This window comes from Nycticebus coucang, chromosome 13 (assembly GCF_027406575.1).
Source record: "Nycticebus coucang isolate mNycCou1 chromosome 13, mNycCou1.pri, whole genome shotgun sequence".
Taxonomy (NCBI): domain Eukaryota; kingdom Metazoa; phylum Chordata; class Mammalia; order Primates; family Lorisidae; genus Nycticebus; species Nycticebus coucang.
This window is the reverse complement of record NC_069792.1, coordinates 91,395,910-91,420,278: the sequence shown is the minus strand read 5'-3', so window position 1 is coordinate 91,420,278 and position 24,369 is coordinate 91,395,910. Positions and strand designations below refer to the sequence as shown.

The following is a 24,369-nucleotide window of genomic DNA, read 5'->3' as shown; positions in this document are numbered from 1 at the left end:
ATGACATCCATAAAGATGACTTGTGCTTGTGTATTTTCATTTTGGGTTTTCATCATTAGCCAGTGAAAGCCTGTTGAGTGGACAGTTTATTTCGATGTTATCCCTGTCTGCATTCTAAGTCCAATGTTGCTTCCTCCCACCCTCTGACTTCTGGCCCAGCTTGTACTGAGAAAATTTTCAAGCTGGGCCAAAGTGAAAGGGAGAAAGCATTCAGAATGAAACAAGGGATTTCCCGGCTTTCTTCTGAATTCCTTTAAAGGCTGAAGGTAATGTCAGCATTATCCTTACCACTGACCATCATTAGCTGCCTTTCAGCTTAGTCTACTGGAGCACCCAGGACAGCCCAGGTCAGGAACACCCCAGCTTATGCCCTCACAGAGACAGAGCTTTGATGGTTGAAGGTTCATCCAGGAAGAGATGGCATAAAGAAAACAAAGGGTTTATCAAAAGATGTAAGAATTAAAATGACGAGAGCAACAGTCCCCAATTATAGAATTGATATAAAGATTAAAAGAACTAATATAAGAATTAAAACAGTGTTTGACTCATAGAATTAATAGGAGAATCTAAGCATCAAAGCACCTAAAGACTGCCACATAGCTCAGTAAGTTCCCACCTAACAAGTAGAATGTGGGGGTATATAGCATACTTCCTGGGCGAGGCACTCAACTACAACTCGAATTTTACCTTACAAAGGCAAACAACGTAACCTAATCATATGTACCTTCATATTAACCTGAAATTTTTTTTTAAGTTAAAGTCTTACATTTCTAGAAGTATTATGACCTGAACAAATGAAATTGTAGAAATAATAAGACTAAAAAATCTAATGATCGATTAAAATATCACATTCATAGAGCCTTTTATATTATATAAAATTATAGTACCAAAAATATGTTTGTAAGTTGATTTTGTTACTTATTGTATCACAATTGCCCATATTATATTTCATATGTAATAAATTATTTTTAAAGAAAAAAAGAGATTGTCATATAGCAAACATTTATACACACACACACACACACACACACACACCAGTCTCTTAAACAGGATATCTTCAAAAGTAGGGGAATAGTTGTCTTCACATGGGTTTTATGATGAGAAAGTATAAAGGCTATTCAAGTACAAGACATTACTATCAATGTGAGTCCACCTACTCCAGGACCACTTATATGGGGTATGTCTTAGGTAACCTTTAGGGTTCAACTGGTTTCTAAATTAGCTGATGTGCAAACCCTCATAACAGCCACTATTGTGTAGTGGGTGCTCAAAAAATATTTGTTTCCTTCATTTTGCATCACTCCTTTCTGAGCCTCAGTTTACTAGTGAGTCTCCAAGGATATTAGTAACCACAGCATCATTTTGCCTTTACTCTTCCAACAGAGATTTCCTGGGGACCAAGGAGGCATCACTGCTGCTGATGGCCATGTTCCTCCTTGCTGTATTCTACCACGGACAGCAGGTAATCTGACATTTTGCTCTAACTGCTCCCAGGTAGCTGGTTATTTCCTGCTGCCATAAAACTGGCCAAAAGAGTTTTCGTTGTTCTTTGCAGCCAGTGAAAATTAGCTGCTTGCAGGAAGTGGTTGTTTTTAATGAATCAATTCCTAATAAAGACCACTTAATGAAAAACTAGGCTGGAGAAGATGACTTGGCCAACAATGTGGTTTTAATGCCCTCTAGGTACATCTCTTTCAAAGAGATTATTGTCCTAATTAAAAAAAAAAAAAGAAAGAAAAAAAAGCCTTTGATTTCTGCCTGGGGCAAACTGGGATCCCTTCCAATTCTGTTGCCTGGATAAAATTATAACTATGGAAAATGTGTTCTGTATTAGGTAAAAGTTCAGGTCTGAGAGTCAGCTGAGCCTGAGTTCCAATCCCCACTCTTACTCTCAGCAGTGCATGGCTTGGTCTAATATTTGTCTCCTTGAGCCTCAGTTTCCTAAATGCTAAAATAAAGTATTAATACCTAAATAGGTCTGTTTTGAAGAATCATTTGTGTGGTGGCTTGAAAGTATGCGGGAAAACCTTCATTATTGATTTGTCTTAATTAGATAAAATGCCTGCCATATTGATTCCACTGTCTCTGAGCACTACTCTTTACCAGGGTCTGGAAAGGTCACTGTGGGCATTACTGTACAGAACCCCATCCCTGGTCCAGTTTTCTGGAGAAAATTTGGCTCTAATGCAAGACTCCTATATATGGAGCATATTTGTCCAGAAGTTGGGGAAAGGAGATTATTCTGGTTGGGAGCATCATGATAGGCTTCACCCAAGAGGCCTACCCTGCTCTCAAACCAGTAGGACATCTTCAGGTAGACTCCAATCCATGAAGTTCATCACCTGGGGAGATTTTAACTCCCTCTTAGAAACCAGTGCCTGCCAGCCTCACCCATCCACCCATCTGGTCTGGATCCCAGTCTATCTTTCTTGGGTCTGTGTGCACTTCAAAAGGCATAACTAGAAAAGGAGGAAATCAAAACAAGAAGACTGTCAGCCAGAGCAGAAATAGAAACATATCACTCAAAGTCACCATGGAAACAGGGAGGTAATGCAAACAGGGATGAAACAGAACAGCCAAAACCTTCAGGAATATATATAGTTTTATTTGTAATACAGTTATTTGTGTATACATATAACTATATATATAGTTATTTGTAATAAAGGATGGCAAAATGTAGTCAACGGAAAAACTGAACTTGGTATATAAAAAAATTGGCAAGTGAAGGAAATAGGGAAGAGTTGACATTTCTTGAGTTCCTACTACATGCCTAGTACTTTCCCTCTTTTATCTCATTTAATCTCACCTAAAATCTGGAATAATGGGAGTTATGATCATTCCAGTTGTACAGGTGATGAAAACAAGACTGTTCAGCTAGTACATGAGAGAACTAGAATTAAAATCCAGTTCTGTCTTCAAAGCCCACACTCTCTACTTCCCTCGAACAAAGATGTCTGCACACCAACAGTCACCCAGGGCATTCAATTCTGCATTGTGACCTTGACGTATTCTTACATTTTGTCTGAATTTCTGATGAAACAATAAGCTCAATGTCTAAATATAGTTATTTTAAGAAACCTGTCTTTAGGATTTTCTGTTTATCTGTGAGAATTGAGGTCTTGTCCTCTATGTCTTGATGGCTTCCATTTATAGGACAGAACTCTTCAGTCTGACATGCAAATCACAATCCATTTGAAGGCTATGGAGACAGACTCAGAGGGGCCATCATATGAAAGAAGTTATGCTCATTCTGTCACACAGGCTTAAACTGACAAATGAGAAAACACCAGAAACAGATGAAAAAACAAGTTCAGGGTGAAGGTCCCGAACTTTCATAAGGGTATTTATGTCTCCTTTGTCATCTTAAGGAATCACTTTGTGCCTTATCCATGCCCCTTTCCTCAAAGTGGTACACTTCTAACATTTCATTCAATGTATTCTGTTTTCTATTAGTCCTGGGAAAGTAGACAACCTAATTGTACTAAGACTATGTGTAAAGTAAGAGTATATTAAGTGATTAGTAAAGATCTGTGCTGTTGGGATTAAGTGACACCTGATATTTTTACCTTCTATTTCTAATACTCAAAGGCTTCGAAATTACAGAACCATATCCCATAACTGTAGCAGTGCACACATAGGCTTTGGAATTGAGCAGGGAGTATTGAAACCCCAACTCTGCCACTTAGTAGTTATGTGACCTTCAGCAGGTTACTTAACTTTCTGAGTCACGGTTTCCTTACCTGTTAAACAGGTGTCACAGTAACAGATTCTACTTCATAGGGTTACTATGATATTAGCGAACATAACTTATTCCAATAGGTACATATATAGTAAGTGCTCAACAACTATTAGCTTGTCCAATAAATGTCCAATTAATATTGGACATTAAAAATAAGCCCATGACACACACCGGGCAAGTATTGTTATCTATCTAATTCCAAGGCAGGAGAAGAAATTCAAGTCCCCTGAAGTCACAAAGTCAGTAAGAAAAGCCAGCGTGAAACAGAAATCCAAATGCTCTAACTTCTAGCTGCAGACTACGTCCTGCCTTTACCCAGGCCTCCCTGTGACAGGGGCAGCACTCTGCAGGATTGCATCACTTTAGGTGTCTTCTATCTATAGCACCCTTCTGGGCCCTGTTCCTCCTGGATCAAGCCTGCCCACTCCTGGGCTTGCTAACTGCTTCTACCAATTTCCCTGCATGACTCAGAGGCCTTCTATTTTTAATAAGGCTGAATAATGCCCATTAATGCCGGGTATGCACAAATGTCCAAAGGGAACATGTGTAATTATCCATCTCCAGAGTGATAGAGGTACCCAAATAATTGGGAAATTTCCTTTTGTACATATGTGGAAGCCATACGCCAGACACTCCCTCCTCCAAGACAGGTGAGTGTTCTGAACATTGGAGAAGTGCCTCTCATCTCGTGCCAGATTCACTCTCAGCCCTGGAGGTTTGGGCTTTGCCATGGTATCTCCATTTGTAGAAGAGAGAGCCACACTTCCACATGGGGACAAAGACTAATAAGGTCATCTCTCCAGTTACTTACATCCAAGTCTGATAAAGAGACACCTGGAATTATATGGCTTAGAATGAAAGACCCAGGCCTTGGCACCAAATATTCTTGTTGAGTCCCAGAAACTCCATCCTGAAAAGGAGGAGCCTGGAGGAGTCAATCTCCCAGAGCTATCATTTCTTTACCCGTAAAGTGAAAAGAATAATAGTTATCTATCAAAAGGTGGAGAACTTTTGACCTGAGAGAATGAGATCATGTATGTATATTATAAGTTTTAAGAGTCACGGCTTTGGGCAGCACCTGTGGCTCAAAGGAGTAGGGCACCAGCCCCATATACTGGAGGTGGTGGGTTCAAACACAGCCCCAGCCAAAAAAAAAAAAAGTCATGGTTTTTAGTCAAATGCCCTGGGACCAAAGCCAGCCTCTGTTTGTGAGACCTTGGGAAATAGACTTCACCTTACTGTGCCTCCACGCCCTCACCTGTGAACTAGACATAATAAAGAACCTACTTTGTTGAGTGGTAAGATTAAATGAGCTTACATACATATTTAAACACTTAGAACAGTATCTGGTCAAAGGCAAAAGCTTTCAGCTTGAGATAAAACTAGGTGGGTACCTTGACAAAATGTATGAGCAACATACATGTACCTGTTAGTTTCTCTAGTGCTCTTTTCATACTGCTGTTCCTTAATGGTTGGATGAAAATAAGAAGGAGAGTGCACTTCCTATTCAGCTGACATTTCTTGAGCAAATGCTGAAGAATTTTTACTTTTAAAATATCAATGTCTATGTCTTTCGCATGCTTCGCTTTTCTCTCCATCTGCACTGGCCCCCCTGTATTGAAATGATCTCCTTCCTTTTGGTGTCCTCCTGTCACCATTCAGCTATGGGTAAATCAAAAGCAGGGACTGAGTTCCACACATCTTCACATGCCCAGCATAGAGCGTACGGTAGGGGCAATAGATTTTAAGTAAACTGAGAAGGAAAGCTTTGTTTTTGTGGCAGCTTGATAATATGTGGCGCGTACCTTCATGAGACTTGCTTTGCCAAGAGATTGTACTGCACTTGAACTAGATCATCTTTTCATAGACATGTCTTAGGTACAGTTACCTGCAGTCACCAAAAGGCGAATTGTGTTTTTGTCTTATAACTGGAAAATGCTTACTAAGTCAACAGCAGCCTTCAGATTCTCTACTCATGTTTCTGAGTTGAATTCAATTAGATGAGGGCACTTCAACAAGAGAAAGATGAAAAATCATCTCATGCTTCAACCAAAAGTACATTTTAAGGGGGTGGAGGGAGACTTTGTTTGGAAAAGAATACTATGCTGCAACTTGGCAAATCAAAACTTGATGCTCTTCAATCCAGAGGGAGAAAAAGCTTTGTTTTTAAAGTGTCATTATGAATTTATGCATTTTAATATATTGGTTCCATCTATTGCAATTAATAAAGCTCCAGTTGCCATATATTTGACAAGTGAGAGCCTATTCAAGTGATATTTCATGTCCTTTTAACTTAACCATGATCTTTGATAAATTCCTCATTTCTGACATAAAAAAATGTTCTATTAGCCAGACATGGTGGTATACACCTGCAGTTCCAGCTACTGGAGAGATCAAGGCAGAAGGATCACTTGAGGCCAGGAGTTCGAGGTTGCAATGTGTTATGCTGATGCCACTGCACTCTAGCCAGGGCGATAGAGACCCTGTCTCAAAAGAGAAAATATTCCAGACTCACACATTTTCTGCCCCAAACGTCAGCCACCTACGGAAAGACTGGGGATTATTTTTGTAGGAATTGATATTTAGAAACCAGTCTGGACCCTGGGAATGCTCATTGCTAGTCGGTTGTTGTCGTCTCTAGGACTTGATTTCAGTGGGTAGAGCTAGCAAATGATATATATATCATGAGTTCATAGTGTGATACTTCCATTTCACACTGAGGACAATAGGCCTTGGGCTTAATTTCATCAATCTTATATCTGTACTTCCTTTTTCCTGTCCCAAGAAATTCCAGTTTAAATAAAATCAATATAATTACTCAATCGCTTTCCCTTATGATTCACATATAATAGTGAAAGAATAATAATATAAATATTCCCACCTACAAGATGACTATTATAAACAGTTTTGACATGCTTTGTGAGCTCTGTTTATCCTCAGGGTATTTCCCTCCCAGAATGCTTCATTAAATCGTTGTATAAAAAGACATAGTTCTCTCAGTGTTGGTTCATTTGTTAAGAATTCAGACTATGAAGTTCAATTCTGGAATTAAGTTCAAATCTTCGCATCACTGCTAACTGGAGTGTGATCTTGGTCAAGTTCTTAACCGTGTTTGCTTTCATTTCCTCATCTATAAAATATGCATTGATAATAATACAGCTATTAGAGCTGTTATGTGGATTATTAAAGGATCTAATATATGTATATTGCCTGGAACAGTGCCTGGCACATAATAAACATCTCCTAAGTATTAGCTACCCTGTTTCCCTGAAAACAAGACAGTGTCTTATTTTAAGGTGTGCTCCCAAAGATGCGCTAGGTCTTATTTTCAGGGGATGTCTTATCTTTCCTGTAAGTAGGTCTTATTTTCGGAGGATGTCTTATTCTCGGGGAAGCAGGTAGTTCTTTATAACTTATGTATAACTCACTTGTTGAGCCAACAGATAGTGATTGAGTACCTGCCCTGAGCCACACATGTTACTGCATAGTGAGTGTATTAGCAGGCTCAGGCTGCCATACATGACAAAACACCACAGACTAGGTGGCTTAAACAACAGAAATTTATTTTCTCACAATTCTAGAGGCTAAAAGGTCCAAGATCAAGGCCCACCAGGTTTGGTTTCTGATGAGGGCTCTCTTCCTGGCCTTCATATATTTTCCTTCTTGCTGTGTCTCCACATGGCCTGTTCTTGGTATGTGCACGTGGAGAGAGAAAAAACAAGCTGTCTCGTGTCTCTTCTTATAAGAACAGTAATCACAGCATGCGTGGTCCTCATGAGCTCATCTACCCCTAATTATCTCCCAAAGAGCCAAAACCATCACATGAGGGGTTAAACCTTCAACATATAAATCTCCAAAACCACCACATGAGGGGTTAAACCTTCAACATATAAATCTCCAAAACCACCACATGAGGGGTTAAACCTTCAACATATAAATAGGGGGTGGGGAGATGAGTATCCAGTTCGTAACAGTAAGGGTGTAATGTAAAACTTATAACACTGACTGTCCAGGAGAGGACACACAGATAATCACACAAACAATTATAAACTCACAGTCACAGTAATGCCAGGAAGAGCAGGCCCTGCATCTCCATGAGATCTGCTGCATTCCTTCTGGTCACTTGGCTTCAAACAAAATGCCTCCCATAATATCTAGATACGGCTGTATTTCATTAGTGGAGAATTCCAAAGAAGCCTTCCTCACCTCCTAGACGTGTGTGCCTAAAGCCCATACCTCAGAGTTCACCTGTTTCTTCTCTTTCTTCTCTTTCTCTGCCGTGCACTTCAGCTAGAGTACACAGCCCGCCTGGACTTCCTCTGGCGAGTACAAGCCAAAGAGGAGATCAACGAGATGAAGGAGCTGAGGGAACACAATGAGAACATGCTCCGGAATATCCTGCCCAGTCACGTGGCCCGTCATTTCCTGGAGAAAGATCGAGACAATGAGGTGAGCCAGGCTAGTCTAGCCAGCAGGAGGGTGGTAGGGGTGGGCTGTGTATGGTTGTCCACATAGACCCCAGAGTCTGGGAGAATTCCATTCTCCTCTCATGGTACATGAGAATGAAGACTGTACCCACCATGTGGTGCCTGGCAGCCCAAACTGCCCAACACTATGAAATTCACACATGGCCTCCCCAGCCTCAGTTAGCTCCCCTGTAAGATGGGTATAATAAGGTCTCCACTGTGAAACCAAATTGGAATTTTAAAGTTTCATATGTATGTACATGTATTTAAAATATATACATAAATATGTATGTAAAGTATTTAAATATACATGTCTCCATCAGTTCCACTTCTTGGTGTATACCAAAAAGAACTGAAAGAAGGATCTCAAAAATATATTTATACATCTAGCAGCATTATTTACAATAGCCAAAAGGGAGAAGCAACCCAGATGTCCACTGATGAATGAATAAGCAAAATGTGGTATACACATACAGTGGAATCTTATTCAGCCTTAAAAAGGAAGAGAATTCATACATGTTCTGCAACAAGGATGAACTTTGAACACATTATGCCAAGTGAAATAAGTCAATCACAAAAGTGCAAATATTGTATGTTTCCATTTATATAAAGCACTTAGAGTAGTTGATTTCATAGAGATAGAAAGTGGAATGGTGGGTTGGCAGGTCCTGAGGGAAGAGGAGAAAGAAGGTGTCATTTTTTCATGGGTACAGAATTTCAGTTTTACAAGATGAAAAGAGTCTAAAGATGGGTGGTAAAGATGGTTCCCCAACAATGTGTATGTACTTAATACCATGAAACTACACATATAAAGTGGTTAAGATGGCAAATAGTATGATATATATATTTACCACAATTAAAAATAACAATACATGTTGTGTATATATATATATATATATATATAGTGTGTATAAGTATGTGTGTATATATCCATATATAGAGATAAATACCTACATCTAGATCTACATAGATAGGTATATTCTTAGAACATTGCCTAGTTATAGCAGATACTCAAAAATGCTCTTTTCACTTAAAATTATTTTTTCTTATTATATTATGCTTAAAGAGTCACTCAGGGAAGGGAATCCACAATCCAGAATTCTGAAACTGAGGTGCCAGGCTCCTGCTCCCTCTGGGGGGTCTAGGGAAGAATCCCTCCTTTCCTCTTGCAGCTTCTGGTAGCCTCAAGTGTTCCTTGGCTGTGTCCACATTAATCCCTAATCTTGTGGCTTCACATGGCCCTTATTTAAAGAATGTGGGTCTTGTCTTCTTCTTTTAAGGATACCAGTCATATTTAGGGCCCATCCTCATCCAGTATGACCTCATCTTAACTTAATTACATCTGCAAATCTCTGTCTCCAAATAAAGTCATTCTGGTAGTCCAGGTGAACATTAGCATTAGGGGGATGCTATTCAGCACCTGTGGCTCAAAGGAGTAGGGCGCTGGCCCCATATGCTGGCAGTGGCGGGTTCAAACCGAGCCCTGGCCAAAAAATGCAAAAAAAATGAAAACTATTATGGCAAATGATATGGAGAGAACTCCTGGCCAGAGCATGGTGGTCAGGTCTAATGGGCCATGGTCAGGTTTGGGCACAGTGTTACATGGAATGGGAGCCTTTGGAAAGTTTTAAGCATAACCTAGTTGATCAGCTGCTGATAGAGAGTTTATAGGAGGGCTACAAGACCAGACCAGGTTGGATGCCCTGAAATAACCCATGTATGACCCCAGTGATGAGGCCTAGGACAGTGGTGATAGAGACACAGAGAAGGAAATGGCTCCAGATATCTTTAGGGGGACAGGATAATTAAGCAGATTCAGGTGGTAAGAAAGGAAAAAATTCAAACAATTTGGCTCACCCTCCAAACTCCAAGGGAAAGTAACTCAAGAGGGAAATAAAGGTGCCTTTGAACACCTAAAGGGGCATTATCACAGGAGAGGCCTTGGCCTTACTCTGAGGGACCACCTAGGACCATGGACAGGCCCACAGAAGACATCTCTGGGTTTTGTGTCAGGAGGAGCGTTACAAAGATAGAGCCACCATACTATCTAGTCCCCATAAGACTGTGAGATCAGCAGGGCAGGGACCACATTGTCCTTGGTCACTACTGGTCCTTTGGGCATGGTGTGCCTGCCTGTAGCTCCTGCTCATGAAAGGTTTGTGGATGGACTGGAGTAGTGAGATCACTTGCTGGAGCATCAAGTGGGGAGGGCTGATCCCTTGAAAAGGATGCCACAGAGGCAACATGAATTTTCTGGGAAGTGGCCCTTACACAGCCCTGCCAATATTAGATTTTCAAACCAAGCTAATCAAGGGGTGAAAAACCCTCAGAACAAATGTTACAAACTGGAAGACCTAAGACAAATCTTTCCAGTAAGCCAATTGGCTTAGACATGGTTAGTTCGTTGGTTGGCTTATTTAACTTATAAATGTGATGCCTGTAGGCATAGAACAGGCTCTCCAAGTTACCCATCTAAACTCTGATGCTTATGTTATCTGTAGGGCCCCTGGAGACATTTGGGTTTGTGACCTTTGCCTTAGAACTCTAGAGGCATAACTGGGAGAGAGCTGCGGGTCCATTTTCCATCCAAGTCATACAGAAAAGACAAGTGGAAGAAAGGCCAAGGGAGTGAGCAAACAGATGGGGTTTCCCAGAGTTGGATTCAGGTCTAGTATCCTCAAGGTCCCTAAGGTCAGTGGCTTTGTTACAAGAGCTTCTTGACATAGCCACAGAAGCAGAGAGTCAATGTGCATCATCCGTGACTACCAGATGGAAGGAATGAGACCTCAAAAATAAAATCCAAAAAGAAATGAGAGAAAATCTGCTTTTCAAACAAGACACTAAAACAATTTCATCCTGGAAGGAAGGAAACCAACTGGAGATACATGCCAAGACTCCAGGTCATCCACTGTCAGTCAAGCCAGGCCCCCACTGAACAGAATAAAGGGCAGCCTCAGCCTTAAACATAGTATAAGACATTTCCAATAAAAAGTCATCAGGATTATTTGAGATTTTACAAACATTTAAGCAGTTCGCACTCAATGAGGATTAGACACTGAACATGGTTATATTACCTCGAGAATGTTAACATCATGATGAAATGCCATTTATTGGACACCTGCTGCATGCCAGATACTGAGATAGGTAATTGATGAAAATTATCTTTCATTTCATTCACACCTCAAGAGGAGAGTTGCCAGCTCCCCATTATTGCTGAGGAAACTTGGGTTTGTGACATACCTCACTTTCTTTATGCAATGCTACACTTACAATCCTGTCCCTCAATTTTCAGAAACACCAATATCCCCTTACAATGCAGCTACCCACAGTGCCCCTAGAGTTGGGCAAAACCAGAGTGTGTGTGTGTGTGTGTGTGTGTGCACGCGCGCGCATGCGTGTGCATCTGTGTGCATGCATGTGTAGGTCAGAGAGCAGCATGGAGGCATACAACATGTGAAGGGGGGCAGGGCAGGGCAGGACTGCGGCAGCCTGTGTGAACTCTCAATTTCATGCCCTCCTGCTGTGAGAGGCACAGGCATTTTTAGCTTCTCTTGCTACAAATATGAATAGAAACCTCTGAAATCTTATTGAGGACATCTGCAAGTTTCATGGGGCCACAGTAGTGCCCAAGGCACTGTCTTTTCCTGCCTGCCAGGGTATCTTCCATGGGCTCTATCCCTGGGGTGGCAGTACATTTATGGCCGACCTTCAGCTGACCTAGAAGAGTCACTTGGTGTACACAGACTCCGACATACTTGTTTGCATCAACATGAGCCTCCCTCTTTAGAAAATGATTCCATAGGCTGTACTCTAGGAACAGAACACACAAGTTTCAGCTGACAAAGCCAAATGACTTCTTACATGTAACTTGAGTATTATGTCCTAGGCCAATACAGCCAGAGCCTTGCTTGAAGCCACCACTGGCATCGTTGCTGCAAGCTCAGCCTCTCTTTACTCTACCTTCTTGAATTCTAACCCCTCTTTAAGGCTCTCCGAGGAGGCCATGTGATCCAGTGGGAAAAATCCAAGCTTTTAAGTTAAAGGGACCTGTGTTGAAATCTCAACTCTGCCATTTACTAACTATGTGATTTGGGGCAAGTTAGTTAACTTCTCTGAGCCTGAGTTCCCCGTGTGTATGTAATACACCTCCCTCTAATATACCTCTAATTATACCCCCCTCCTAGGCCCCAGATGTTAGGCAAGGAAATAGAGGGAAAGCATTCCAGGCAGAGAGACCTAAATGATCGACGGAATAGAGGTGAGATACTGCAGAATATTTGCTGAGAACAGAGAGTGGAAAGACCACAAGGACCCCAGCGTATTATGGAAAAGATGGAGGTCAGAGCAGAAGTATCCCAGGTACAAAGGGACACGTCTTGAAGGGCATTGAAGGACCTTGAGTTTTATTCCATGTGTAATAAGGAGGTAAGAATTATTATCCGCATATCCTACATGAAGAAAATGAAGCTCAGAGAAGGAAAAAAACCTGCCTAAGGTCACAAAGCTAGCAAGCTCAAATTCAAACCCAGGTAAGACCAAAGCCCAAGAGTTCTCTTCCTCCACCTCACTGTAAGTGCATGCAGAGGAGGGGAGCAGTGGATGAACAGTGACTCAGGCCATCCAAACACAGGTCGATGGACAGGCCCTCACCCACAAAAACATCCCACCCAAAGCTGTCCCAGCTGTGTCACCCACACAAAGGTTCTGACAGCTTCTGCTGTTCTGCTGGGCTTTGTGCTTAGAATAGTGCTCACCTCCCTGGGCAGCTACTTTCTTGTAGATAAAGCCAGCTGAGGGTCCAGGCCTGGGTAGTCAATCATTGTCCAGCAGACTAGGGCTGAGTCCCAGGAAACCCACTGTCTCATCAGGGCTTTGTGAAGAGTTCTTGAAAGGATACTAACAGGGCAGCTGTCCCAGGTGCTGGAGAGCCCACGGAGTATACATATGCCTCTAAATAGCTGTGTGACCTAGAGCAGGTTACCAGACCTCTTTGAATCTACTTCTTCACTTGATTAATGGAGGAAATAAAAATGACCTTGCTGAGTTGGGGTGGAAGCTAAATTGGGTAAGAACACATTACATGCCTAACACAGTGCTATGCAAGGCAGTATAGAAAGGTGTATAAAGTACAGATGTGCTGGAAAGTCCAGTGCTGTAGGCTTACTTCTGGCTCCTCCTCTTACTACCTTCATGCCTATGATCAAGTGATAATCCTTTTTGGACCCCATTTTCTTCATTTTTCTTGTTATGTACAAAGAGAGAAGAAGAATACTTCCCAAATTAATGCAATTTGTTGCAACATTTACATGACTTATTGTGCATAAACCACTTCAGTGGTACTTAACATATTTTGAGTCCGCACTGATTGTTACCTATTATTTTCAAGAAAATGTGAGCCATCATTATTTTTTCTACTCCTTCCCAGTCACAGCGCCACCACCCACCCCTTCCTTCACCTATTCATACAGCAAGTATTTATTGAAGGCCAACCATGTGCCAGGTATTTTTCTAGATATCAGAGTTAAAACACAGTGAGAAAAATGACAAAGTCCTTGTTCTTCTAAAACATGTATTTTCATGGGAATGCAGGCAGTAAACCAGATAAATAAATGTATAACATCAGATAGTGATAAATGTTATGAAAATAGAACAAGCAGGAATAATGGAATAGGGTCCCATGCTGATTTGTATGATTTGTGAGGATGTTCTTTGTTTATCTGTGATGTCAGATATCATGAAAAGTACACACAGACCTTTCTATCCTCATTAGTGTTTGTGTATTTATGTGTGGCCCAAGACAACTCTTACTCTTCCAATGTGCAGTGGGGGATAAAAGGTTGGACCACCCAGGAACAGAGCATTGAAAGGACATCTATACTGCCATCTCAGTCCATTTGTGCCACTACAACAAATGTTTGAGAGTGGAAAATTTATTTCCTTACAGTTCTGGAGACTGGGAAGTTCAAGATCAAGGTACTGGCAGGTTCAGTGCCTGGTGAAGACCCTGATCCCTGCTTTTAAGAGGACACTTTGAATGCTGTGTGTTCAGATGGTGGAAGAGTGGGAAAAAAGGAACTTACTCCTTCAAAGTCTTTTATAAGGCCCTGTCCCATACATGAGAGCTCTGCCCTCACTACTTAATCACCTCTGGAGGTCCACCTCTTAGTACTATCACTGGCAATTAAGTTTCAACATATGAATTCTGGGGGACACATTCAGACCATAGCAGGGATCATGAAAGTGACATTTGATCAGAGACCTGAATGATGTGGAAGGATACTAATGAGGTCAACAAGTCTCAGACATTGTTTCTCGTGTACAGAGAGGGGCTTAACATGGTATAAGAAGCATAGGACCAGAATCCAAAAGGCCTGGGCACGTTAAGGAGATTCCTGGGCAAAAAGGAGATCAAAGTCTTTACACTGGCATATGGGCATGAGGGAGGAGGAGCAATTGTATGTTCAAACTCCTCTACAAAGTCCAAGCCTGCACTACCAGAACAAGATGACAATGAAACAATAATAGCTTTTCTATATTCATCATTCCCTCCCTAGTTTACAAAATGCTTTTTATCTCCTTTAAGCCCAAAATAGCAAGAAACAGATAGCACACTCAAAGCGGCTGTTGGGAGTGAGTTGAATGAGGGGGCTGTATCTAAAGATGTGGGTAGCTTGAGCTGGTGTTCTCCCGTGTGCCCCTCCAAATCCCCCCCCCACCTTCTCATCCCTGCTGTGCCCTTGCTAGGGGTTGGATGATAAGGTCAACCTGCATGAGACACATCAATGATCTCCCATGCCCTCTGGAACCTGGTTTAGAGTCACCAATGGGAGGTTCTGGGTAGGAGATGAGGGGAAGAAGAGAGTAAGGACAGTGAGGTCAAGCTATTCCCTTGGGATCACCCAAGGTTAGCCATGTGCCTACACAGAAATAGACAGCTCCTTTCATGCTGTCATTACTAATGTTATTATTATTAGCAACAGCATGGGCTCTGTTGTCAGACCATCTGGGTATAAAGTGCAGCTCTGCCTCATATGAACTGTGGGGCTTCAGTAACATTTTTAACCTCTGCATGCCTCAGTTTCCCCAGAGGTAAAACAGGCTCTTAATTGTGCTTGCCTTGTGGGGTTTTGTGGGCATTAAATGAGATGGCGCACGTGCAGTGTTCTGCATTATGCTTGGTGTGTCATGGTGCTCAATGCAAGCAGCTGATATTATCATTGTTTTAATATTTAAGCAACTGGAATGTTCCAAATGTTGGCAAGACTAAGAAACAAAACTAAGCAAAAGTGTGTGGGAGAGACTAGGATTCTCTAGAATACTCAAGCAGATAACTCTTAAGAAACCCTTGGTAACTGGCCATTTTATATCTTGAAGGTATTTCTATCACAGAGCATAAGCCAAAGTGCAGGGGATAGGACTCTGTAAATAAGGGAATTAATGTCCGAGGATGGGATTTTCTTTTTCTTTTTCTCTATTTTTTTTTATTAAATCATAACTGTATACATTGATATGATCATGGGGCATCATACACTCGCTTCATAAACCATTTGACACATTTTTATCACAGTGGTTAACATAGCCTTTCCGGCGTTATCTCAGTTACTGTGCCAAAACATTTACATTCTACATTTACCAAGTTTCGCAAATACCCCTGTAATATGCATATTGAAATATACAAAGGCTGTTAGAAAGTATCCAGCCATTGTTAATACTGTTTTTCATAGTATACAGCTGAATACCTTCTGGACAGCCCTCATGGGTGTTACAGACTGACTTGTGTCTCCCAAAATTTATGTGCTGAAGTCCTAACCCCAAGGACCTCAGAATGTGATTCTATTTGCAGACAGGGTCTTCAAAGATGCAACTGAGTTAAAACGAAGTCATTGGGGTGGGCCCTAATCCAATATGATCGGTGTCCCTATGAAAAGAGGAAATTAGAACAGAAGGGAAAACCATGTGAAAACATGGGCGGGAAGACAGCCTTGATGACACCTTGGTCTCAGACTTCTAACCTCCAGAATTGTGAGAGAATTGATTTCTGTTGCTCAGGCCACTGAGTCAGTGGCACTTTCTTAAGACAGCCTCAGAAGACTAATATTTTAGGCAATAGAGTTAACAGAGATTTTTCCCCCAAATCACAGCCATGTGGAGGATATAATCCTGTGAATTTCCTCTCACAGATTCTCTGACTCACTCAGCAGAGAGCCAGGGTCCTTTGTGGCATCGCTATGTTGTCCAAGGTCAAGGTGAACAGGACCCTATTTTGAAAGTAATGTACCACCTTAGAATCCACATTCCCTTTACCCAATACTGCCCAACCCAGTCTCCAGCTATCTGTCCTCTTAGGGGCACTAGAGAAGGCATCAGTGCAGATTCATCCATGCTTAAAGCTCAAGACCAACTGGCACCTTCTGTCTCAGACCTGGGACATGTCAGGTGGAGGAGGCAAACTCAGGTGTGTAGAGTAAAAAAGGGCCCTGTCTCTTCCACTTCTAGCTGTGTGATCCAAACAACTTAATTTCTCTCTGTCTCATTTTCCATATCCATAAGGTGGGGATAATAATCTTGCTACTTTGTAGGATTATTACAAGTATTAAATCGCTGAATTCCTATCAAAGTAATTTGTAAGCTTTAATGTTTTCTTCAAAGGCCAAGGAGTCATTAATTCAGAAAACAGTTTTGAGCATTTACCTTGGACCAGAATCTGTATAGGCTGTGCATTGTATTGCAGGCATCAAAAAATAAAAAAAAAAACTGATTTATGATTTGAATGCACTAAAATGAATGGCATATGGTCTTCATACTTACAGAATCCACACTTAAAGGAAGAAACAAACATTAATAATGCAAGGGGGAGGGGTATACTATAGAGTTGCTCAGGGTACTGTTAGAGCACCAAGCTCAGACTCCTGGCCCCAGCTGTGAGTCTGGGAAGATTATGGGAGACATGGTCTCTAAGTGGTTAATGAAGGCAGAAAACAAGAGTTAGTCTAATAAAGGAGGCTAATTGCAGAGAAGGAAGGACATTTCCCACTAAGGGATAAATAGTAGGAATAAAAGCATTTAAGTGTGAAATAGAGTAGTTTGGGTCTTTATTTGGTTCCTTCCAGAAGCAAATCTTGAGACAAGAATTCAAGTGCAGCTAATTTACTTGGTAGTGGCTCCAGGAAACATGGGTAAGAAGGAGAGTAAGAAAGAAGGCAACTGACAAATGGTGCATTATCAGACTAGCTACCTCTGTGGGCAACCAGAGCTTAATTCCTAAATCCCTGGGAGATTTGGGAAACTGATGGAGAAGCACACCTCAAAGTTATCTGTCCCAGGGGTAAAGGAGCTGAGTAGTACACACCACTTCCTGCCAGTCATTGGCTGAGTTCTACTCCTGAGGAGCATTAATTTCCAAGGGCTTTCAGCCTGCTGCTCAGGTGGTCAAATGGCCTCTTAGTGCCCAGAGGAAAACCTAAATGCAAGAAACACCTGTTCTGAGCCCTGAACCTTAGTTGGGGGAACACAGGCATGGCGCCTGTAGCATCTACCATAGCATGTACACAGAAGTGCAAATGTTTCCATATCCTGGAGCACAAGGTCTAACACGAGGAATTGTAGGCAATGAGACTGAAGAGATAGGTGGAGGCTGAGAGTTCCAGTGGCAGTCATGCCACTGCCAGACTCAGTGTCTGGTGACGACCCATTTTCTGGTTTACAGATGGCCGCCATCTTCATGTTATGTCATGATGCAGGGTTTGAGCTTTATCCTGAGGGCAATGGTGAACCAGTGGAGGCTTTTAAGAATGAGAGAGGCATGGTCAATATTATGTCTTTAAAAGATCAATTACTCTGGCTACAAAGTGAAGCTCTTGAATGGGAAGGGACTAGAGTCAGGAAACTTAGTGGGGGGCTCTCATATTAGCGGTAGAGGAGGAAAATAGGAATAGCCTGATAAACCCAGCACAACTTGATAATGGACTGACTATGGACCTGAGAAGAAAGGGCCAAGGTGACTCTGAAAGCTTCACTTTGATGACTTGGCAATGCCAGTTCTGCCAAATGAGTTAGAGGATTAAGGAACAGGCATACCTCCAACCATGTATGGTTGGAGAGAAGATGCATTAGATTTATAGCACTTGTAATTTGAGGAGTGTGAGAACAACTCAACATGAGATGTGGAAGTTTGAAGGCCAGGAATGAAAACTGCCCTGGCAATAGCAATTTAGAAACTGCCAGCACATGAGTGTTGGGAAGGCTCAGAGTGAATGAGATGGACCAGGTAAATATAACCAGTGGGTCAAAAAGAGAATCATAGCAATCACTAACATTTAAGGTAGAAGATAAGCACCCAAAAAAAGGAATTCTGGAAGGGACCAGGTGTGATAAAAACAAGGCATGTCACCAAAGCATGGATAGAAAACATGATCTTGGGCATGATCAACAGACATACCAATCAACAGAGGTGTCCATTAAGATAGGAACAGATATGGATGTGTTGATTCCTCCACTTTGAGGCTGGCCTACACTCAACTCCTGTCACTCCAGCCTGACATGTGAGTGTGGGAACATGCAGGGAGGAAACTAGTGTGAGAAGTTTGGAAAGGATAAAGAGAGACTGGCTGGATAGCCGGGCGTTGTGGCGGGCGCCTGTAGTCCCAGCTGCTTGGGAGGCTGAGGCAAGAGAATCGCGTAAGCCCAAGAGTTAGAGGTTGCTGTGAGCCGTGTGATGCCACAGCACTCTACTCGAGGGCAGTACAGTGAGACTCTGTCTCTACAAAAAAAAAAAAAAAAAAAAGAGAGACTGGCTGGGTGGTAGTCACAAGTACCTGTAGAACTCAGGGCAAGTGGTTCTTTTTCTTAGAAGAGATGCTTGAAGGATGAGGAGGAACAGGGAGAGGAGGATAAGAGAAAAAAATAATGAAGAAAATGATCACTGAGGGGAAAGTTGCTGAACAAGGTACAAGGAGGTCGAGAGCTCAGGTAAAGTGTTGACCCTCATCAGAAGAAAGGAAAACACATTGTCTGGAGTTGAAGCAAGAGAGAGGAAAATGAATATGAATATAGACAAGTGCATGAGGATGGGGACAGAAAGTAGGTACCCCATCGAGACCCACAGCTTTCTCAGAGAAGTAGGAGACAGGATCATCCACTGTGAGGAACAGAGGAGAGAGCTGAGTTATGGAGAGTGCTGACGGTTTCAATCAGCCACTAAGGGGACCAGAAAAAGAAGCTGACCAAGGATGAAGGAATGGGCCAAAGAAAGGGCCTCCCCGCCTGAGCTGGAGAAGGAAAATTTTTCACTGGTCCCAATTCTTATAGTGATGATGCTGTGGTTATGGTGCAATGGACTGAATGGTTGTGTCCCTCCAAAATTCATATGTTGAAATCCTAACCACCCACCCCCCAAGGTATTAGGAGGTGAGGATTTCGGAGTTGATTGGATCAGGAAGTGGAGCCCTCATGTAAGAGAGCTGCTTCCTGCTTCCACCACATAGGGACATAGCTAGAAGGCATCATCTACCACCAGAGGGTGAGTGCTCACCAGACACCTAGGGGTGCCTTGAGCTTGCACTCCCTAGCCTCCCTCCCTATAAGCAACCCAGTCTGGAGTATTTTGTTGTAGCAACCTGAACACACTGAGACTGAACAGTGTTGACATAACAGTTTCCCATTTTCTGTCTCTCTACAGGGCCTGTGCATGTGCGCACATGTATATGCAGGCAGCGTCACTACAGAAGCTGACCTCTAATGATGGTTTCTGGCTCCTTCTCTGTGTCTGTCTGTCCAGGAGCTGTATTCTCAATCCTATGATGCCGTCGGGGTGATGTTTGCCTCTATCCCAGGATTTGCAGACTTTTACTCTCAGACCGAAATGAACAACCAGGGGGTGGAGTGCCTGCGCCTGCTGAATGAGATCATTGCTGACTTCGATGAGGTAAATCTATGCCTCAGAAATTCACATTGACAAGTGGACATCATTGTTGTCATAGTGTCATTTTATTCATTATAAAAATGACCATATTTTGCTCTTGGAGAATACCAACCTACGTTATAAACACAGACACATACTATCTTATTTAATTACCACAGCAATCACCTGAGATAAATGCCACTGTTACTCTATTTGGAGCATGAGGAACATACGCCTCAGGCAGGCTAGGTCACACAGCTAGTAAATGGCAAGAGGAGACTTGACCAGAGGCCTATCTGAGGCCAGTGCTATTTGGGCACTGCATCTAGTGTCAGAGAGACATTTCTCTATCCTAGGAAGTTTCTCCATCTAATGTGTCAAAGATAAAAACCATCAGTTAGCATTTGGACAGAGAACTAAACACAAAAATAAACATATTCCAGGTGGCAGTTTCCTCTTCTAGGCTCCATGAATCTAAAAAACATGTTATGTGGGGAAAAAATACTCATGCCACACTTCAGTTCCATTAATAAACAGGACAGGAGTGGGCTTTCTCCTCCCCCGCCCCCATCCTGAGGGGCACCAGTGCCCATCCAACTGCTGAGGCCTAAGATGGGAAGCAAGTGACGCATTAAGGAAACAGTGGGGGAAGAAGCCACGCAAAGAAGTGGGTTCCACTGAAGTCTAGCCTCAGACTGATCCCCAGGGAGCTCGGAGCACAAACTGCACCACTGCTTACACTGAGGCAGGGGGCCAGGCTTTCGGACACCTGTCTTGGTCAGTCATTGTTGGTTGTGGGCTTCTCTGGTGGGGCTGCATAGCCTCCGCGGCATTTCCAGCAAGGAGCCCAGGGCAGTTCTCCAAAAGTGGACACAACCACACAGTTATCAATGGCCAACAGGAATGCCTGGAGGATGATACCATGGAGGGGGTTGGGGAACACCAACAGTATCTATTGCCCCACCCTAAACAAAGAGCTCTCCCTCTGGCCACGTGTTCTATCCAACTGCTGGGGGCTGTGAAGTCCTTCTTTTTTAAAACTGTATATATTTATAGCATACATGTGATGCTTTAATATATTTATATGTTGTGGAATGATGTAATCAAGCTAATTAAAACAGCTATCACCCCACATACTTACCATTGTTTTGTCACGAAAACATTTAAAATCTACTCTCTTAGCAAATTTCAAGGATACAATACACGTTAGTAGCTACGGTCACTCAGCTGGCCAAGAGAGCTGGAGAACAATATTCCTACCATGTACCAGTAACAGAAACTTTGTACCCTTTAAGCAATATCTCCCTATTCCCATCCCACTTCCGTCCCACTTCACCACTCTGCTCTCTACTTCTGAGTTCAACTTTTTTAGAATCCACATATAACTGAGGTCATGCAGTATTTCTCTTTCTGTGCCTGGTGTATTTCACTTTTTCACTTAACATAATGTCCTCCTGGTCCATCCATGTTGTCACAAATGACAGGATTTCTTTTGTGACTAGATAGTATTCCACTGTGTGTGTGAGAGAGAGAGAGAAAGACACATTTTCTTCACCCATTCACCTGTCAATGGCACCTAAATTGACTCCATGCCTTGGCTGTTGTGGACGCACTGTGATGAACATGGAGGTGCAAACAGCACATCGACCCTCTCTATCTGACTGAAAGTTGGGACATCAGGCTTTGCTGTATTTTAAATTCTGTAGCAACCCATATTTCAAAAGTGCTCACTAGAATGTTTTCAAATGATAATAAATAAAGTAAATTGGAACTGAATTTGCATCTCAACACACCAAATTGTAGACACCCTGGAATCTTTCAAAAGCAGAGGAGGAGAGCAACACCCCAGTGGTAGAGATGAGTGTTTGTAGAGGGAAGTTGGAGATAGGATGGGTCAGGTGGCTGTGTTCCATATAAATATATATATATATAATTTATTATTGTTGGGGAGTCATTGAGGCTGTGTTCTTTAGAACATGCACTTTAGACCAGGAGGAAGAGGACTACTAAGAGGAGGGGGAGAAGGAGAAAGGAAGGAGGTGAGAGAAGAGAGGTAGAGATGAGGAGAAGGAGGAAGAGAAGAGGAGAAAAGGGGAGGAAGTTGTAGAGAAAGGGCAGAGCAGGAAGAAGGGTGGAAGACAGTGTAGTCACCGGGAAAATAAAAACATCCCTTAAGTTGCCAACCCAAAGCATTTTCTGCTGTGTCTCTGTGGGTCCTTGGGTCACCCAGACATGTCTCTAGATTCTGCCTGGCTAAGGTCCAGCCAAACACCTGCTGTTCACTTTAATAGTGATGCTCCTCTTTTGGCTGATACAATTACCACAGGAACCTGAGATCATGCAAGATTTTTTCTTGGCTTGGAGACAAGCTACTTTGCACATAGCATATTCTCCAAGACCATGTTTGCAGTAACCCAATGCAGGAGCTCCTGAGCCCACAGCCCCTGCCTGGGCGAAGGGCTAAAGAGTCCCCAGACACCTCACTTCTCCATTTGCACTAGTGAATTAATGAAGGGGCTGATTAGGGACCACACTATGCCCCCCAGATACTTTTAGCTACAGAGAAGATAAATCCTGCATGGATATTAACTAAAATAATGGAGCTTCTTGCTGCCTCCAAATCGACTTCTGAGGGGAAGGCAGCTTTGCCTGGGCCTGAAATTGGCCCTTGGCCAGGTAGTGCTAAAGAGAAAAAAAAAAAGGAAGAGCACCCCCCACCAGGACCACTTCAGATCATCCCACAGCCAGCAAAAAGCTGTGAAATGCATTTATAAAGAGGCAGAGGGAGAGAGATGGGCAACTGAAGGCAGTTCAAGACTTTGAGCTGAAGTATAAACACCCAAAGGGCTGCTAAGACACCAGACCTGTTTGGTGGTGTCTGAGAGCAAATGACAGACATAATCTAAGGCTGAAGATCTGAGTACCTTGAGCACAAGTTGAAGAATCACAGTGAGGGCAAAAGAGTGGCTTCATTTTAGCTCAAGAACCAAAAATAATGAACATAAGCTGCCTCCACTATAAATCAAACCCCCCACATACACATATCCCCAAAGCAAACCACAAAAGCACCTGGCTCTGTTCAAAGCAGACTTTCTCTCAAGCAGAAATTTTCCAAGCTTTGTTAGCCAGTTCCTGATTAATTTTGAGAGGATGCCTATAACAAGAGTCTACAAAAAAACCACTTCATCTGCTCCCTCTGCCCATCTGTCTGTCCACCAGAGGACTACATGAGACCTGAGGATATTACAGTCTTAAAGGGAAGTCTTAAAATACAGTCTTAAAATAGTTGGAGAACAAGAAATTAGATCTATATATCTGCCAACAATGGGAAATAAGAGGCCAGAATTTTGAATTGGGACCCATCTGGTTTGAGTTCGCACCTAGTTGTTCCACTCAGACTGGCTGTGTGGGCATGACCTGTCCAGTCACACAAGGGACCCTTACTTGGTTTAATGTTCTGCTATTGTCCTCATGTATGTCCTAATTTTTAAATACAGGGTTCCACATTTTCATTTTGCACTGAGCCCTTCAAGTTATGTAGCCAGTCCTGTCTCTCCTTTCTCACCATGGGACCACAGGACATGTTCTTTCACCACATGGAGGCCCTGGTCATTCATCTGCAAAAGTAGAGCTCAGAATACTAGGCTCAAATAGCTACCCAAAGAAACAAATGATCAATAGAATCAGAGGCCCTTATTTTGTGCCCCAATGTATGTGGACATCATTTCTTCTGATCTATTTTTAAATCTGCTTTAAACTATAAATGTATGCTTTATATGCTTTTTAAATATTTTTATTTTTTATTATTATGGGAACATAACAGTTGTATATCCGTGACCTTTGGGAACATGATTATTAATTGCTTATGTGGTAGTCTTATTTGGGTTAAATTTGCTTGGTGTTCTATGACCTTCCAATACCTGAATATTGATCTCTCTCTCTAGTTTGGAAAGTTCTTTGTTATTATCCCTTTGAATAAGATTTCTATCCCTCTATCTATCTATCTATCTCATCTCATCTCTCTCTCCCTCCCTTTTTTCATCCCTCCCTCCTCTTTAAGGCCAATAACGCTTAGATTTGCCCTAAGAGATTATTTTCTAGATCTTGAAAGCATGCTTTATTCTTTTTGTTTTTCATTTTTCTCTTCTGATTGTGTATTTTCATATAACTTGTCTTCAAGCTCACAAGCTTGATCAATTCTGCTGTTGAGAGACTCTGATGCACTTTTCAGTTTGTTAATTAAATTTTTCAGCTCCAGAATTTCT

General features: G+C 42.2%; 1 protein-coding gene across 3 annotated transcripts in view; it reads left to right on the top strand.

The window, feature by feature from the left end:
- The window catches only part of ADCY8 (adenylate cyclase 8), a 256,006-nt gene that overhangs the window by 219,570 nt on the left and 12,067 nt on the right, over positions 1 to 24,369 (top strand). For all 3 annotated transcript variants that reach the window (XM_053559439.1, XM_053559441.1, XM_053559440.1), the window contains 3 exons: positions 1,384 to 1,462; positions 8,030 to 8,188; positions 19,982 to 20,128. In XM_053559439.1, the coding sequence (XP_053415414.1) occupies positions 1,384 to 1,462; positions 8,030 to 8,188; positions 19,982 to 20,128 (385 nt within the window). The remainder of the gene's footprint in view (positions 1 to 1,383; positions 1,463 to 8,029; positions 8,189 to 19,981; positions 20,129 to 24,369) is intronic.